Source organism: Macaca mulatta, chromosome 10 (genome assembly GCF_049350105.2).
Source record: "Macaca mulatta isolate MMU2019108-1 chromosome 10, T2T-MMU8v2.0, whole genome shotgun sequence".
Classification (NCBI taxonomy): domain Eukaryota; kingdom Metazoa; phylum Chordata; class Mammalia; order Primates; family Cercopithecidae; genus Macaca; species Macaca mulatta.
Window position 1 is genome coordinate 60338143 of NC_133415.1, and position 18811 is coordinate 60356953.

Below are 18811 nucleotides of genomic sequence, written 5' to 3' on the forward strand. Positions count from 1 at the left end.
GAAGTCTCTCCCAGTTAGGCTGCATGGGTGTCAGGGACCCACTTGAGGAGGCATTCTGTCCATTCTCAGAGCTCAAACACTGTGCTGGGAAAACCACTGCTTTCTTCAGAGCTGTCAGACAGGGACGTTTAAGTCTGCAGAAGATTCTGCTGCCTTTTGTTCAGCTATGACCTGCCCCTCAAGGTGGAGTCTACAGAGGCAGGCAGGTCTTCTTGAGCTGTGGTAGGCTCCACCCAGTTGGAGCTTCCCAACCACTTTGTTTACCTACTCTAGTCTCAACAATGGCAGATGCCCCTCCCCCAGCCAGGCTGCCGCCTAACAGTTCAGTCTTGGACTGCTGTGCTAGCAGTGAGTGAGGCTCCGTGGGCATGGTACCCACTGAGCCAGGCAGGGAATATTATCTCCGGGTGTACCATTTGCTAAGAACATTGGAAAAGCACAGTATTTGGGTAACAGTGTCCCAATTTTCCACGTACAATCTGTCACGGCTTCCCTTGGCTAGGAAAGGGAAATCCTCCAACCCCTTGTGTTTCCCAGGTGAGGCTATGCCTTGCCCTGCTTTGGCTCACCCTCTGTACACTGCACCCACTGTCCAACCAGTCGCAATGAGATGAACCAGGTACCTCAGTTGGAAATGCAGAAATCACCTCCCTTCTGTGTTGTTCACACTGGGAGCTGCAGACTGGAGCTGTTCCTATTTGGCCATATTGGAATGGCGACCCATATTTAGAACTTTCTAAGGCAACCTGGAATGGGTGGTTTCACCAGATCCCATGATGAATGAGTACGGGCAAGTTGAATACAGCTCCTGATTCCTGGCTTCAGTACCTTCCTCTGGGATACCTCAAATCTATCCAGATATTAGGGGAAGACCAATTTTACTCAAACAACAGTCTTTTAAAAATACATTTTCTGAAATCGGACTGCTCCAACCCACATCTCCCTCCTGGATTCCATGCAGGGAGTGGAGGTGGACACAAGAAGCCCCACAATGCACCAGGCCTAGCTCCCTAACTCTGTGAGGCCCCGCCCACTCTCTTAGACTCTGAGCTTGGCCATGTAACCTGCTTTGGCCAATGAGACTTCAGAAAGTGGGAGTCTGCAATGGCTGGCGCCAGGCCACACCTGGGTGCTGGGCTCCTAGAATGATCTTAGAACTACTCTTCAAGTAAAAGTATCCTCACACGTTCTTGAAGATGAAAGTCCACTGTTGCAACTAAGCACATTTCCAGCCTACCCCACCTGAATGCAGCCCCTGAGTGAACCCAACAAGACCAGTGGAAGAGCCGCAGATAGCTCCAGAGTCATGAGAACCCACACATCATGTTGCTTTCAGCCAGGAAGATTTGGGGTGGCTTCTGATGCAGCAGCAGGTAACTGATGTGTACAGGATGCTCTGAACACCACTCCCAACAGAGACCCACAGTCCACCCCATGTGGGGTCCAGAGAGGAGGAAATCTCCTCCCTCATAGACTGTGGTTTCTGCTGGTGTCCGCAACTGCCATGGGACATGTGGAGTGCAGCCCTGTCCTTCGAATCCAGCCTACATTTCATGCTCTCCATCTGCCTTCTCACCAGTTTCCATCCTATTTTCATAGCACTAGAACTGTCAAACCCGTCAAGCTGCCCCCAGAGGATCAGCCTTTCAAAAGATCTCACCCCAAAGGCCAAGCCAGAGCTCACCTGCCTGTAGGATGCACCAAGGAGGGCAGGGACAGGTAGGGACAAGTTTAGATGCCAAGTACTCATCACAGTTTCAATTTAAGGACACTTGGAAGCCTAGGGCTGTGAGCCAAGGATCACAATCTGATTTGTGGCAGTGAGTAGAACAGCACAGGAGTGGAGGCATAGAGTACAGTGAAGATTCCTCAAAGTTTGGACAGTCACAAGAGAGCCATGAGCGTTCTCATAGCTGTGGCAGTGTGGAGGACACACTGGAAATATAGGTAACAGAATGTCACAGGACTTCAGTTTTTATTGGTTAGTGAACAATGAGAAATAAGCAGGAAACACGATGGATGGATACATAGATAGATAGATTAAATATATCTGATAGGTAAATAGATAGATTCCATTTGTAAACCAAGAGTATCTGAGACAGGTCTCCATCAATTTAGAATGTTTATTTTTCCAAGGTTAAGGACACTCCCATGACACAGCCTCAGGAAGCCCTGATTACATGCGTCGAAGGTTACAGCGTGTTTTATACATTTTAGATAGTCATGAGACATCAATCAGCATATATTAGATATACATTGGTTCAGTCTGGAAAGGCAGGACAACTGGAAGTTGGGAGGGGGCATCCAGGTCATAGGTAGATAAAAGACAAATAGTTTCATTCTTTTGAATTTCTGATTAACCTTTAACTGAATAAGCAATTTACAGTATTTAGTGAAACAACAGGGCAAAGGAAGCAATCAGATAATGCATTTATCTCACAATCTCATGTGAGCAGAGGGATGACTTTGAGTTCTGTCCGTCCTTTCTCCACAAGGAATTTCCTTGTGGGCAAATTGTGAGGGAGGATGTAGTTTTTAAATCTTTGTAGCTACCTTATTTGGGAATAGAATGAGAGTCACGTTTGCCCGATGCAGTTCCCAGCTTGACTTTTCCTTTTGGCTGAATGATTTAGGGGTTCTGAGATTTATTTTCCTTTCACACCCAGATAGCCAGATTAGTTAGGCAGATTAGATTAATTGACAGATTGATAGCTAGAAATATAGATATGCCAGGCACTGTAGCAAGCACTTCACAAGCATTTCATAAGATTTCCCTGACACCCCTATGAGTCAGTGTGGTACATTATTGGGGCATATTAGATTATTCTTCTAAATACGCACTCCCTGTCCTCCACCCTCCATGACAGAGTGTACTTCACGACCACTTCCCTTTGGGCTGGCCGTGTGACTTGCTTTAGCCAAGGGAGAGTTGCAGGTGTGAAGTAACCAGAAGCTTGAAATACTTTTGTGCAATTCAGCTTACCTTCTTGTGTACTGCTCTTGCCATGTGAGAATATGAAAAATGTCCGCCATTGGTCCCTGGAGAAGGATGACAGATGTGGACCAGAGCCAGTCCAGACAATCCCATCCCAGGTCAGTTACTCCCAGCTGGACTGCAGATGTGAGCAAAATAACTGGTCAATGCCATAGGCCAACGAGATCATGCAGCACTGTATTACACAGCCCATTGTCATAATAACTCATGGATACTGGGAATCATTGTATTCTTGTTTTTAAAATGGCAAGACTGAAGCACTGGGAGATTTAATAACTTGCCGGTGGTCACAACTACATCTCTGGGCAGAACCATGGAGAATAGTGTGGCTATTAACTAAACTGGGGATACACGATGGGAGGCAGGGGTGTGTGCCAAAATGATTGTAACACTGGACATGCTGAATTGTTGGAGTCTGCAGGATGTCCAGTAATGACATTATGGGCAAGAGGATGTGGAGCTTCACTGCTTGAAGCCTGAGCTTGGTAAAGATGATTCGAGACTATTGCAATAGGTGTAAAGATTCTCACAATGAGATGGAGAATGAGCTCAACTCTCAATACAAGGTGAAGTGGGATTTACAACCAAGGATCAGGGTGGTGGGGTTAATAGATGGGAATTACTAAGCAGAGACAACAAAGGTAGGAGTTTCTGGATAAACTGACCTAACAATATTGTTGCTAAAGGCAGGACAAAGCCCTAGACATCAAAGTTAAGGAATGAAGAACTTGATCAGATGTTGAGAGTGATCAGATACCAAGGGTGGAGGGATTCTTTCTAAACTGACTTAGCAGGATTCTTTCCTAAAACTGGGCAATGCAGCCCTCGCAAGAACAGGAGGTAGGGGCTGGGGACTAGGGTTGAGGACTAGGGGAGAAGAAGGCTCAGAAGAACCTAACTAAGTTTTGGTCAAGGTGAGTCTTGTTGCTGGATCCAGCTCCTCTGTGACAGGAGGAGAGAGCAGGCAGGGTCACAGGAAGGGCAGGGCTGTCCTGATGGCCTCTGGCCCCAAGCTCCAGCACTCAGTGATTGAGTTTAGCAGGATTCCAAGCAGGAACAGGAACCACTCTCCACCGTCACTGCACTTTGCTAAAGGAATTGATATTTAAGGTTACACAAACAGTGACAGGGAAGTGCCAACAGTGACCCAAACAGGATAAGAAAATCTGACCACTCAGCGATGTCAAGGAGATTACTCACCTCCTCAGAGTCATCTGTTTTCCTCGGGTCCAGGCCTCTGCAGGCTGCAGTCCAGGGAGTCAGATGGATCCCTGCCTTCAGCAGCCAGCCGCCCGAGATCCTGGAGGCCGCCTCTACTCCCCTCCCTTCCTATGTAGTTCTTCAGTCACTGAATCTGCACTGACAAATACTCTTTTTGAAAAATAAATGTTAACTTGCATTCCAAAACCACGAATACTGTTCACCTACTGGTGCCTGAGAAGGATTCTCTTTCTCTCCATGGAGTGCAAAACAATAGGACCTCAGGCACTGGGCTCTGCTCTGTCGCCTTTTCTTGCGGGAGCTACCAGCTGGGTTCCCCATGAGTATCACAGCTTCCTAATGATGTGGAAGAGCCAAATGTGTTACTGACATTGGCTCACAGTTGAGAAGCATCCACGTGTCCACCATGTTTGAGGAGAAGGAGAAAAGAAGGAGCGATGGAGTATGAACGAGACGAGCTTGACCCCAGAGAATTCCAGGCACTCCATAAAGGGGGCTCCTGGGCTTCCCATTTGAGAAGCCACCAAATCCTGTGGCTGCTCAGTCTCAGCTACTACTATACACCAAAGTGTTAGTTGCTTAAAACCCAGATGTGCAGAATCTCAACTCTTGGCCAGCTTGTCCTCACTACTTGCACCTTTAGGTGATGCTTTCTGCGCTTGGTCGTTTGTTTATTATAGTGTTGTTTAGCGTTCACTTATTACTGGTCATTTATTACAGAGAACCTCTGCCACTCACCTAATTTCTCATCCTGCTAATTCAGATGATCAGATCAGTAGTCACCCACGCAGCCTACGGGAACACAGCTTTCTCTTTCGTCACGTGGCAGAAGGAATACGTGCCCCCTCCTGGGCAGCTGGACTCCTCCAGGTTACATGGGAGCTGGAGGCCCCAGGCTTGTTCCTCAGTCCATGGTTGCTATCTGGCCCCCTCCTAGTGTGTCCTTAAAACTGTGGACTATAGAAATCAGGGAACAAAGTGTTCTGTCACTTTTTTTTTTTTGAGATGGGTGTTTTACTGTTTCACAGGCTGGAATGGAACTCCTGGACTCAAGGAATCTGCCTGACTCACCCTCCTAATTAGCGAGGATTACAGGTGCACCACCACACCTGGCTACTCCATCATTTTCAAACATGTTGATACATCACTGCTGAAGTCTGCTCATCTCTGCTGGTCTGAACTCCCAGACACTATGCTTTACAATGTAGCCTCTTTCTCCAGATGCACGACAGACACAACATTTGCCTACGGTCATCAAACATCTGGAGCAGCTGGCCAGCTACCCTAACCTGCCACTTCCTATCACTCCATAGTGGACATCACACTCGTACCTACTCCTGAGAGCAACCTACACTGGTATCTTTCCTACTGGGATTAGAGAGGTTGCTGCATCAGGACAGCTGACCCTCCGGGCAGTGCCGGCCAGTATCCTGACAGATGACCACTGGTGGTGTCATGGTGTCATCACATACGGGGCACAGGTCAGCACTCTGGCCTCCCTCCCTCACACTCCACCCACCAGCACATTCTCGCTATTTGGGTTACCTGCATCTCCCTTCCACTGATTAAAAAAAAAAAATACAGGATTGCTTGACCTTCAGCTTACCCTCTGCACAGCATGTCTTCCTGAGTATGGACTCCCAGCTCTCCCGGGAAAGTGGGAGCCACAGAGGAGAACTAACTCCTACCCTTTGGAGATGACCATTGTGCTCACAAGCACCTAGTTTGGGACTTCCCTCTCTTTCCCTCTCTGGGAATCTCTCCCCATGTCCTGTCTAACTAGGAGGCATATGTGCAGCCCTGTTTGAAGATCTTCCCTCCCTCATCCAGCAGTAACCACCATCCCTGGGCCACCTGCTGTATCTGCTGGGCTGCATGGCTTTCTAGGGGTGCTGGATTCGCAGTGGGGTGAAATGGTCACTGGGCCTTGGGTAACAAGGTCCGCTGTCCTAATACTGAACATGAGCACCCAAGAGTAATACTGTTTCCACTGTCGGGCTCCTGCTGATCCAGCCGCAGCCATGGCCGAGCCCCAGGATGACAGCAGGTCTGGGCTGATCCTGGCCAACCCTCACCTTGACCACTCCCAGGAGAGTCCTCTGGGTGCCCTGCAAAGGCCCAGGGTTTCCTGGTGTTTCTGGCCAAGCTGCCACCTCACCATAAGGGCATTTGCCACAGGGTCACCTTAGGCGTGGAGGGTGTGGTTGAGAGAACAAACGGAACAGCTGTCTGTTCAGAGCCTCCTTCCACCCTCCCCACTCCTGGAGTCACTTTCCAGCCCAGGCCCGCAGCATCCCGAGCTGGGGACTTTGTCACCCCACAGGGCACCCAACTGATCAGGTCTTCTCAGTCTGGGGAGAATAACTCACAATCCTGGCAATGAAGTAACTCGGGGGCCACTGGAAAGCCACACTGAGCAAAGGGGATGTCTGGGGCAAGGCAGATGTCACAGGTCTGGACAAAGTGGTAACACAGGTGTATGCATTTATGAAATCCTCCATGTGGCGCACATACTATTAGGCATTTTATTGTATGTAAATTCTACCTCCTTCAAGGCAATTTTTAAAATATCAGGTGAGTCTTCCAAGCAGTGCGCAGAGGAAAGGAGCCCGAAGCATGGCTCCCTAGGAGAGAAGCAAGAGAGGCCCGTGGACTCCCACATTCATCCTGTGGCTGCTGCTCCCTCTCCTGACACCCACACTGCTTGCCAGGGGTCCCAGTGTACCTTCCACCCGGCCCCACCGACAGTTACCATGAGACTCCAGGTCGTTCCCTTCCCTGCTCACACCCCCTCCAGGAGCTTCCTTTCCCTGGAGCAGACATGCCCAACCCCACTTCAGGGCCTTTGCACTGGCTGTTCCACACTGCCTGGGGCTTCTCAACCTCTCCAGTCTCGTAGAGACCTCCCTGACCAGGGTCCACTGGTCTCTCTCTAGCCCCTGTTCTACTTCACTTCCAACAAAGTGAGTATAACTCCCTAATCCTAATTGTTGATCATAACCTACCATCCCCTACACACACTGTGTAAGGAATGGACTGTGCAGTTCCATAGTCACCAGCCACATGTGCCACAGGACACTTGAAACGGGGCCAGTCCAAAATGACTCCTGGGCTAAGTGTAAAAAATACACAGGGAAGCCGGGCGCGGTGGCTCAAGCCTGTAATCCCAGCACTTTGGGAGGCCGAGACGGGCGGATCACGAGGTCAGGAGATCGAGACCATCCTGGGTAACACAGTGAAACCCCGTCTCTACTAAAAATACAAAAACTTAGCCGGGCGAGGTGGCGGGCGCCTGTAGTCCCAGCTACTCGGGAGGCTGAGGCAGGAGAATGGCGTGAACCTGGGAGGCGGAGCTTGCAGTGAGCTGAGATCCGGCCACTGCACTCCAGCCTGGGTGACAGAGCGAGACTCCGTCTCAAAAAAAAAAAAAAAAAAAAAAAAAAAAAAAAAAAAAAAAAAAAAAAAAAATACACAGGGAATTTCAAAGATTTACAAAACTGAAAAAAAAAAAAACCACATAAACTATCTCATTAATAATTGTTCCCATTAGCTAAAGTAATCTTGTGGCTAGATTAGGTTCAGTAAATATTTTAAACATTACTTTCACCCATTTATTCTTATCTTTTAAAATGCATCTACGAGAAATTTTCAGTTGCTCCTGGGTTCATGTCACATCTCTGTTGGGCAGCAGCTCTGCAGCGTCACCTCTATGGCTCATCATCCAGGTTCCGTCTTCAACTCCTAGACCTCCTGGCACAGGGAGTAACTGGTGACAGGTTGGTTTACTGAATAATGAGTTATGAGAAGAGAACCCAGTGACCTTTTCCAAACGGTTAATTCCCTTACATTTGGCAAAGAAATTCTCCATAGTAGGGTGTGGACAGGGTCTTCTGGAACCTTCTGAAATAACCTCCCTGCTCCAGAGATTCAGAGACTGTGACCAAGGGCTCCTGGATGCCCCCGATATCTGAAGACCCTGAAGGCCAAACCCTGTATTTTTCCCTTTTCTGAGTAAACAGGAGGTCACATTGCTTTCATAGAGCAGTGTCAAAGGAGCAGTGTCACCTCTGTGGAGACGCCAGTGACTCAAGCTTGGGAGCACCAGGGGAAGAGAGGCATGGCTCCGGGAGGCTATAGTGACGACAGGAGTGGGGAGGAGGGAGATACGGAGGAGGAGGCCTGGGAGGGGCCGGGGGAACTTAGGCAGGGTGGGAGCTTGTGGTGGTGGGGGAGTGAAAAGAGAGATGGAGAAACAGGGGATGGGCAGAAAGAGGAGGAGGAGTCAGGGGCGTGGCATGGAGGGGTGGGGCTGGCCTGCCAAAGCAGGATAAATGCACAGCTGCCTGCTGGTCTGGGCTCACCACCTCAGGCTCTCACCTCTCCTGCAGCTCCAGCTCTGTGCTCTGCCTCTAAGGAGCCCATGGCCCAGCCCCTGTGCACCCTGCTGCTCCTGCTGGCCGCCCTGGCTGGGTCCCAGGCCTGGAGCCCCGAGGAGGAGGATAGGGTGATCCCAGGTGGCATCTATGACGCAGACCTCAATGGTGATGAAGTACAGCATGCCCTTCACTTCGCCATCAGCGAGTACAACAAGGCCACCGAAGATGAGTACTACAGACGCCCACTGCGGGTGCTGCGAGCCAGAGAGCAGGTGGGTGCTGCCACCACCCGAGAGGTCCTGAGTTCCAGCCTGGTTTGTCATGCAACTCCCAAGAGCATTCCCAGCAAATCAACATTGACACATTCATGATCTAGTGCTCAGACTCTTTCAGCTTTCCCTGACTCTCCCCTGATGGCCTTCAGGCCTAAGGGTGCTCCCGGGCTATGCCCTGCAGCCACTGTCTGTCCCTTCAGCCTCCTTTAACCTGCAGGAGCCGCTGTGTCTGTGACACGACCGTGCCATTTCCCAGGGTCCAGCAGGTGTGGGTGGAGACTGTGCTGACTCTGGGTGGGTTTGATGCTGCTCAGGATGAGACCCAGGCCATGAGACTTATCCTTTTCCCTGAGTCCTATCGGCAGGGGCCACATGGGAACCTGGCTCCCTGTTCTGCAGAGCCCTGCTTCCCTCCCCAAGTCACGCCCCTGGGCACAACCCCTTAGGGCTAGCAGCCTTCACCCTCGGTTTGGCTGGCCACCCGCTACAGCCCAGGGCAGCTGAGTCCCTGCTGGGGTGGAGCATGCCTGAACCTGCCTCTATGAGCTGATGCAGAGTTAGACCTGAGCCAGATGAGGACACCAGTCACCCAGCAGAGCATTGGATGGGGTCAGGTCAGGAGGGAGCTTCGAAGGGCTACTGGGCCCAGCTTGATGTGCATCCCATGGCAGAGCAGCAAATAGTGACACAGGCTTTGGAGCTCCTCCATCTTCTCTTGGAAATTCAAAGGAATCCAGACCAGCCCCCTTCTCCTGCAGCTGTCAGCTGGGGCCCTCACCCTGCACACAAGGTGCACTCCGTGGTACAGTGGTCACCGCTGGCCTGCACCTCCCTTTCAAGCATGACAATAACTTGGAGTGAAGCACAGGGCATCGCAGACCATCCGGCCCGGAAGCCTCTTTTATATATGGATAAACTGATACTCGAGGGATCTCAGCAGTTCCTCCTGGTTCCAAGCGGCAATGTCTAGCACCCTGGTCTCAGAGTCCCTCATCCCAGGTTTCTCCACAGCTCTGCCACGTTGTGTCTGGGACAGACCCCGTGCAGGGAAAGGGTTCAGTTCTAGTCTGCAATTGTAAGACACGCAGGTGTGCTGCTGACTTTAGAAAAGTAGCTCGAATCTCACACCTAAAATGGTGGCATCCGGGAGGCCCCGTTGAGCCAAAGCATCTCTGTGTGTGAAGCACCTCATTTCCTACTATTAAATGAAGGAATAAATCTAGGTTAAATGGAGGGAATGAGATTTTCTGAAGTTAGCTGAAATGTTGTCATCAGATGACAGCCTTCCTAGAAAAGATTCAGTGTTCCTTTGCCCCTGAGACCCAGGTAGCAGAATTCAATGAATCCTTTTACCCAGCACAGAGAAAACAATGTTTAAGAGCAGGCATGAGGCCCAGCACACTGCCAGCTGACAGGAAGAGGGGACTTGTGTGCCTTGTGGTGACATATGGGCAGCTCACCAAGCCCCAAGCAAGTCCAGTGACTCAGCCACAGTGAAGTGCTGTGCGTGCATGAAACTGATGGGGAGCACTGTCCGTGCGTCCTGTTTTCTCATGTGTGTAGGTCATGGCCGGAATGAATTACTTCCTTGATGTAGAGTTGGGCCGAACCACATGTACCAAGTCCCAGCCCAACTTGGACACCTGTGCCTTCCATGAACAGCCAGAACTGCAGAAGGTACGTTCCTGATGCGGGTCCCGGGCCAGTCATGCACTGCAGAGGAGTGCGTATGTGTCAGCCTCTGCCCTACCCATATTTGGAGGGTGTGTGTATGTACAGGTGGGCATGTGGGGAGCCATGTATGCATGGAAGTGTACATGTTCATGTACTTGGGGGTGTGTGCATGCAGGTGTGCATGAGGAAAGGTGCACGTGTGTACACACATGTGTCAGTGTGTGCAGGGAGGTTTAAGGGAGATGTGTGACCCTGTGTGGATGCGTGGGAGCAGTATGGGGGTTTGTACATAGATCCATGAGGATGAGGGGTCCAAGTGAGTTTACATAGTTGCCTATGTGTGTGCAGATGGAGTGGTGAGGGAGGGGGGGTGATGTATTTGATTTGCTGGGAAGGCTTTAGCTTGGGAATGGTTACTGAGAGGTCAACTCTGCCTTCTTTGGGGTGTTGCCTGTCAAACAGGAATAAGCAGCTGCTGGGCTGGGTGCTGGGCAGGGAGAAGGGGCTCTGTCTAATCCCAGCCTCAGGCACTTGCCCGCAGCCACAGCAACACTAAGCAGATTAGTGGGACCTAGAGGCCTGTTAGCTGCGTAGCCCTGGACCTGCCCCGCTCACCCAACACCAGCCTCTCCAAGGACCTGCTGGTTCTTGTGAAGTCTCCAATCAGGGGAGAGCCGCACTCCCCTTGTCACCCTTGCCCCAGCCTCAGATCTTTGAGGGGGAGTTGCCCTGCCCTGGGCTCTTCCCTCTGGCCCCTCTTAGTGCTGGCCTGGATGCTGGAGGTGGAAGGAGCTGGGGGAATCGAGTCGCCACCCCCTGCCCTGCACCCTTGGGGCTCCTGAGGCCTTGCACGGGCTGCTCCTCAAAGGGCTGTGCTGGGACAGAAACCCTGCAGGCTGGGGTGAGGGCCCAATGCCACCTGGTGACTTGGAGCCTTGGGAGGGGCAATGGAACAGTCACTATTCATTCTAGTTCGGTACTCTGGGACTCAGCAGGGGTGGGTGTGGACCCAGTGTCTCACCTCCATCCTCCTCACCCAGGCTCTGACATCTCATGCCTGAGCGTCTTCCCCTTTAACTGTAACTCACACTGATTGGCCTCCTCTCTTCCCTTTCACAGAAACAGCTGTGCTCTTTCCAGATCTATGAAGTTCCCTGGGAGGACAGAATGTCCCTGGTGAATTCCAGGTGTCAAGAAGCCTAGGGATCTGTGCCTGGCCAGTCACACCAACCGCCTCCTACTCCCACCCCCTGTAGTGCTCCCACCCCTGGACTGGTGGCCTCCACCCTGGGGGAGGTCTCCCCATGCGCCTGCGCCAGGAGACAGACATAGAAGGGAGCAGGAGGCCTTTGTTGCTCAGCAGGGGGCTCCGCTCTCCCTCCTTCCTTCTTGCTTCTGGTAGCCCTGGTACATGCTACACACAACCCCACCTCCTGCAATAAAACAGTAGCATCGGCTCCCTCTGAGTTCTTGACTGTCTGGGGGATGTGCACACAGGCAGGGGTTCTGCAGTTCCTTTATGAAGCCTCCTTGTTCTGCTGGTGTGGAGATCAGAGGAGTACCTGGGAGCTGACGCAGCCACAGCAAGGCTGTCATGGGAGCTGCTGCCACTTTCGGAGACCTGAGCTTCAGAATAGGGAGAGAGCAGCCAGGGACTGGGAACCCAGGGCTGCAGCTGCAGCAGCCCCTGATGAGGGCGCCAGGGAGAGGAGGGGGCCCAGGCAGCTGGCCCAGGATGCTGGGCTGCTGCTGTGGTCTGAGCTCCTGGTCGGAGCAAGAGGAGGGGGCTGGCTGTGTCCTCAGGCAGGGGCCAGGCCTCAGTGGAGCTTGCCAGGCCATCGATTCCATCTGTGCTTGCAGAGTTGAGCAGACTCCAGGGACTGAGCTGCTCTCATCAAATCCCCTAGACGCTAACTAGATAGCAATGGACGTGTGGTTCTTTCCACAAGAGACTTTAGACCCCTACATGGAAACAAAGCCCAAAAGTGTGTGTGTGTGTGTGTGTGTGTGTGTGTGTGTGTATAATTGATTGGGAAAAATGCCAACCAGATGAAAGACGGGCGTATCACCCAGAGAAAGCAGTGCCTGCTGTCATCCATCCTGGGAGGGTGTGCCCCAGGCTGGGAGGTTGTGTCCTAGGCTAGGAAGCTGTGCCCTAGAAGAGTTTTACATGTTCACATCCAGCTGCCCTTTCTTTGGACTTGGATTTAAAACAAGTACTCAGGTCGGGCTTCTTTGTAGGGATGGAGAAGTTAAAACACGAATGGAAGTGACATGCAGTGGACACTCGTTTTTTTCAAAAAGGATGTTTTAATTAATAAATAACATCACCTTAGTGTCAAAACCATTCTTCAGAAAAGTGGTTAGTTGAGCTCCAAAGAAGAGGCTACAGTCCTAAGACCTAGCCCACCCTGCACGGCCCTTCCCTTTGCTATTTCTGGGCAGAGGGGTGCAGCCCTTGGGGCAGGTGCCTCTGGGGAAGGGCTCTCAACTGTCTTCGGTGCCTAGAGCTGCATTGACCAAGGGTGGCTGCCATGAACACTGAGGGAGAAATGACAAAGGGGAAACTGCCCAAACAGCCCTGAGGCCCACACCCCATGTGCCGCACATAGAAAGCCAGGAGGAGGATGGTCTGGCAGGGAGAGTGGGGAGCATCTGCTTCATTTCCTCTCCACCCCCACAGGAGTTAAACAAGGTTTGGGGTTGAAGAAGGTGCAGCAGCGCCCAGGAGGTCGTGAGCTGGGGAGATTTGAGTCTGGGCCTCACCCGGTGTCGGGGGGGGTGGGGGGTGCACACACACTGATTCAGGCTTCTGTTGGAAGAGAGGGGCTGACAGCAGAGCAGCGGGTGCCCAGGAATGGTGGTCAGGGGGGAAGTCTTCCCTGCATGGAGATCCTCATGGTTCTCTACCTGGTGAAGGGTCTGTCTTGACATAAGCAACCACCATCCAAGGACACATGGAACAGGTGATTTCGTGTAAACCCGTAACTTTTCTGACATCTCTCTTCCTGGGGAAGTGGAGGGGGAAGTCGGGCTCTGTAGAAGGCTCCCTCCACCATCTCCCTGTGTGTCTGTTCCCCAGGAGGGGAGCAGGGGGCAGGGAGGCTTGAAGGTGAGCATGTGGGTCTTTGTCTTCTGGAACAAGCTGAGGGTCTGGGCCCTTTCCGGAAACTCCTGGGTTTTTGGAGTAAAGGAGGCTCCTGAGGGTCATGTTTTGGAAATATTGCACCCCTTCTAAAAGTTCCTTTAGCAAAAATAATGTCACAAATTCTTGCTAAAAGACTAAAACCGCTGAGGTTAGAAACTCCGCCTTCAGCATAGACAAATCACTCTGGAAGGAGGGATAAGTCCATTGGAGGCCTGGGAAGCAGGAACCAGTGCAGTCACTCCTTGGGGAGGTGGATTCTCAGCACTGTGACCACAGGCAACCCAGGTTCCGTGAGGTCTAAGGCTTCCATAATACAGAGGGTTATCTGCATGAAAAATGGCATAATATAGCCAATTAGAAACTAAGCACAAAAGTTAGTGTTTATTTAAGAAGAGGAAATAAGTCACAACAAATTATTCATTTTAAAGTCCTGATAAATACTACAATCATCCCAAATTTCAGAAAAATAATATACATCCTAGTGCGATCAGTCACCAAAACAGATTTTGCAGTCAACAGACTCAGGATTATTGGCTTGTAGCAAAAAGGGAATAAATTCACACCAAGAAACCTGTGATGACTCAAAAAACAACAGAAAGAGCTTATTATAAGACTGTGGGGAGGGATTTTTGAGGCTGTAGTGATGGACTCAGAGTATGGCAGGCCTTCGTGTAAAGCAGCCAGTGTCAAGTCTGGTCTGAAAAGTGGACCTAGGTCCTGTGTCCTTAGAACCCATAAAGTCCAGCCAGGTGTGGAACGTTCCATCCAGAAACCCCTTCTCTGTAGTTCTGTGCTTCTGTGTAAAGATGGACCCAGATCCTCCAGGCAGTGGGACGTTCTTCTCAGTCATAAGCAAAGATTCCAACAGCCCTGACGCTAGAGAACAAGGTCTTCCATTGAGTCAGAAAGCAGCCGTCAGCCAAGGAAGAGGCTGTTTGACATTTCAAACCTGCAGCTTGAGAGAAACATGGTTTCCTGCTCATGATGTCACTGGCTTTGACCCCGTCAGTCCATCCATCCACCCTGCAGATGGAGGGGCAGATTTGCCCTTCCTTAATTTGTGTTCTTTTTACTTGCTAACGTAACATTTTTATTAATTAACTACTTGACACAACAGTGTAAAAAGTTAATTCTACGTTTTCATACTCAACTATTGAGTCACTATTTGCTTCATCACATGACATTGATTTTATAATAGAATTTTCTGTAAATATAGCAGAAGCATAAACCAGTCTTTCCACTAAGTTTGATCACTTTAAAATTCTGATAAATACTATAATCATCCAAAATTATGAGATATTACAATCAATCCTACTTGTGAAAATCATGGTTTATAACATTTTCTTTCTGCTTCAAAACTCAGATTGGTAATATTATGCAAATTTGTCTGATTGTTGTCTAATTTGGAAAAGCTTCCAGTTTTCTTTCATGTGAGTGCTAAGATTTTAGTACTTTCTAAATTTTCTTGACTTAAGATTGATGAACTTAAAGACTCTATTGACAATGCTCACTAAACACAGCATTTTAAAACTCTGGCTGTTGTAGTGGGCTTCAAAATGGTGCAAATGTGTAGCTATATACTATATTGATTACCTCATGGAATGCACAGAAAGAATTTGTCCTGAAAGAAGCATTTCTTCAAGCCATCTTACTGTCGATCAATGTTTTGTGTCTGTGTTGTCTGGAGCTGTGAGATTTTATCAGGACAAGAGGAGGATGAAGGCCAAGTCTGATCCATCGGGTCTCGGGTCTGTGCCACCTAACAGGCATATATCCTTGCTGTGGGTAGTTCCACTACACAGGTCTGCACCCTCCAAATGTGGAAAATCAAGAAATTCTATCTCATTAAATTCCCATAAAAAATAAAACAACTTGGGTCTCACTTGGGTAAAATTAAAAACAAAATAACATAAAATAAAAACAAACTGCATGGTTCACTATTGTACATATCATATTAGTGAGTACATTTTCATGAGGATAACCTATTTTCAGCATTCTTAAAGACAATAGATTCCAACCACGTATGCCCTATCCCATCAAACTAAGCTTCATAAGCAAAGAAGAAAAAAAAATTTTCCAGACAAGCAGTTATGGAGAAAATTTGTTACCACTATACCAGTCTTAAGAGATGCTTAAGGGAGTTCTAAACATGGAAATAAGAGAACAATACCTACTGTTACAAAAATACAGTTAAACATAGCTCAGAGATGCTATATAGCAACCACACAATACATACTACAAAGAAACTAGCTGCCAACTTCATGATAGGATCAAAAACTCACATACAAATATTAACCTTGAATAAGGCACAGTGGCTCAAGCCTGTAATCCCAGCACTTTGGGAGGCCAAGGCAGATGGATCATGAGGTCAGGAGTTCGAGACCAGTCTGGTCAGCGTGGTGAAACCCCATCTCAATTAAAAATATAAAAATTTAGCTGGGCATGGTGCTGTGCACCTGTAATACCAGCTACTCAGGAGGCTGAGGCAGAAGAAACACTTAAATCCAGGAGGCAGACGTTGCATTGAGCTGAGATCATGCCACTGCACTCCATCCTGGGTGATAGAGCGACACTCTGTCTCAAACAAACAAACAAACAAACAAAAATTAACCTTGACTATAAAGAGTCTAAATACCCCACTTAAAAGACACAGATTACAAGTTGTATTTAAAAACCCAGACCCATCCATCTACTGTCTTCAAAAGATCCATTTCACACATAAGGACACCCATGGTCTCAACATAAAGGATTGTAGGCAGATCTATCACGCAAATAGAAAACAAAAAAGGGAGAGGGTTGCTATTTTTACATCAGATGAAACAGACTTTAAACCCAAAACAGCAATTTAAAGAGGACAAAGAAGGGCATTACGTGATGACAAAGGGTTCAATTAAATAAGAAGACTTAATTATTCTTAAACATATAGGCACCCAACATTGCAGCTCCCAGATTCATAAACAACTATGCCCAGGCCTACAATAATAATTAGCCACAGAATAATAATGGGGTACGTCAACATCCCACTGGCAGTATTAGATAGATCGTCAAGGTAGAAAACTAACAAAGAAATTCTGGATTTAAATTTGACACTTGACCAGTTGGACCTAATAGACATTTACAGAATACTCCACTCATCAACCACAGAACATACATTCTTCTCATGGGCCCACAGAGCATCCTCTAAGACAGACTACATGCTCTGCCATTAAGCAGGTCTCAATAAATTTAAAAAAAATAAAACCATACTAACTGTACTCTCAGACCACAGTAGAATAAAAATAGAAATCAATACCAAGAAGACAAAACAAAATAAAAATAGAAATCCATACCGAAGAGAGTTGCTGAAGCCACAATTTTTCCTGAGTGATAGGAACTATGACCAGGAATAGCTTTGCAGACTTGGACTTGCCTGTGGGTGTCATTTCTGGGTGTCCCAGCCTGCCCCCTTTGTCAGTTGGGAGGTGTGTCCCACCAGTTTTGAGCTGCTGGTCTGAATTGGGAGTGTGGGCCACAGCTCCCTTATCTTGCAAATAACTTGGCAAAGCAACAACCCCCGCCCCCAGGTCCAAGCCTGGGCATATTTCCCAGCATTCAACACTTGTTGAAAGACCTTGTTGCAACAGCCATTTCTCCACTCTGCTGCAAATATTTTGTTCCTCACTGAGGGACATATTTCCAGGCATTTGGCCCATCTGCTCACCTAGATTAAGATCCTGGGTCACCACTCCATTCTTGTGCAGACATCTTGGTGCAGAAGCACCCTCTTCACTCCACAACCAGGCATAATTTCAAGAATTCAGTGCACCCCCTCACCTGTTGCCTTTCCCTTCTAATGCGGAGATCTTGGTGCATCTGTACTTTTCTACTCCACTCCAGGGCATAGTTCCAAGCATTCAGCACACCTGCTCTACTGCACTGGAACCCTGAATCACTTCTCTTGTCCTGTGCAGAAATCTTGGTACAGTAGTGCCCTCTCTGTCATGCTCGGGAATATTTCCAGGCATGTTGAGTACCCACTTACCTGGAATAGGAACCTGAGCTGCCCCTCCCTTCTCATGCAGACATCTTGGTGCAGCAGCACCCTCTCCACTCCATGCTGTGCATATTCTCAGGCATTTGGAGAACCTTCTCACCTGGATTAGGAGCCTCAGCCACCCCTCCCTTCAGGTGCATAGGTCTTGATACAGCAGCACCCACTGTGCTCCATGCCTGGACATATCTTCAGGCATGCGGAGTACTCACCTTTTCTAGATTGGGAGGGTAGCAGTTACCCCTCCCTTTCCAGGCAGAGAACACTGGGCAGCAGAGGATTATCCCCTCCATACCCAGGCACATCTCTGGATGTTTGCAGCTGCCTCTTTATCTGCCCTCAGAGCTAGTGCTTGAGCCTACCACTGGTGGACATGTAGGCATGTCTGCATTCTCTGGCCCCCGCCAGCTTGGTCCCTCAGTCCAGGACTGTACAGGGAGCTCACACCACTGTGCATTCCACAACATAGCCCATTGTCTGAGGCAGCAGAAAGCATCTCTCCATAAACAAAGATCAAGTATATGCCCCATCTGCATCAGCCTTAGCTGGTTCTTATCCATAAGCACCACCCACTGGCTTCGAAAATAAATGACACAATCTAATAGAAAATCTGCTGACAGAAATGTGTAGCACTGGAGAATGAGATAAGCTTCCTGAGACCTCAGTCATACTGGACTTGTAGGAGGCAATGAACCCAGTCACTCATCCCTACACCACTACTACAACCAACATCTAAGAAAGTCACCATACAAAGACTCTGTATAACCAAGGAGCATACACAGAACCTTTGACAGTGAAAGCTCCCGGAACCAAAGTTGAACCCTACACAGCACACATTACACACATTCTCAAGGAAGAAAAGGAAAAAACAAAAACATCCCTTCCAAATGAAAGTAAATTTAAAAATTAGAAACAGAGATAGCTTTTGCAGATGAGAAGGAACCAGAGAACAAATTCCAAAAGTATGAAAAAGCGGAGTGTAAAAATACCTCAAAAGGACCACACTAAATCCTTCAATGGGTCTTCGTGAAAATAATTTTTTTGAAATACCTGATAAAGAATTTAAAATACTGATTTTTAAAAGCACAATAT

The 18811-nt window shown here is 48.9% G+C and overlaps 2 protein-coding genes and 1 long non-coding RNA gene across 3 annotated transcripts in view; 2 read left to right on the forward strand and 1 right to left on the reverse strand.

Moving 5' to 3' along the window:
• Positions 1–17181, reverse strand: part of LOC114670428 (putative cystatin-9-like protein CST9LP1) — a 35437-nt gene extending 18256 nt beyond the window's left edge. Inside the window, exon 1 of the mRNA XM_077951093.1 lies at positions 17019–17181. Coding sequence (XP_077807219.1) covers positions 17019–17111 — 93 coding nt within the window. The 5' untranslated portion in view covers positions 17112–17181. The remainder of the gene's footprint in view (positions 1–17018) is intronic.
• The window catches only part of LOC144332020 (uncharacterized), a 155349-nt gene that overhangs the window by 29624 nt on the left and 106914 nt on the right, over positions 1–18811 (forward strand). The gene's annotated exons all lie outside the window — the stretch shown is intronic.
• Positions 8560–11998, forward strand: LOC106995530 (cystatin-SA). The gene is made up of 3 exons (XM_028828110.2): positions 8560–8864; positions 10431–10544; positions 11661–11998. The coding sequence occupies exons 1-3, from the start codon at positions 8637–8639 to the stop codon at positions 11742–11744; spliced, it is 426 nt and encodes a 141-aa protein (XP_028683943.2). The 5' UTR covers positions 8560–8636; the 3' UTR covers positions 11745–11998.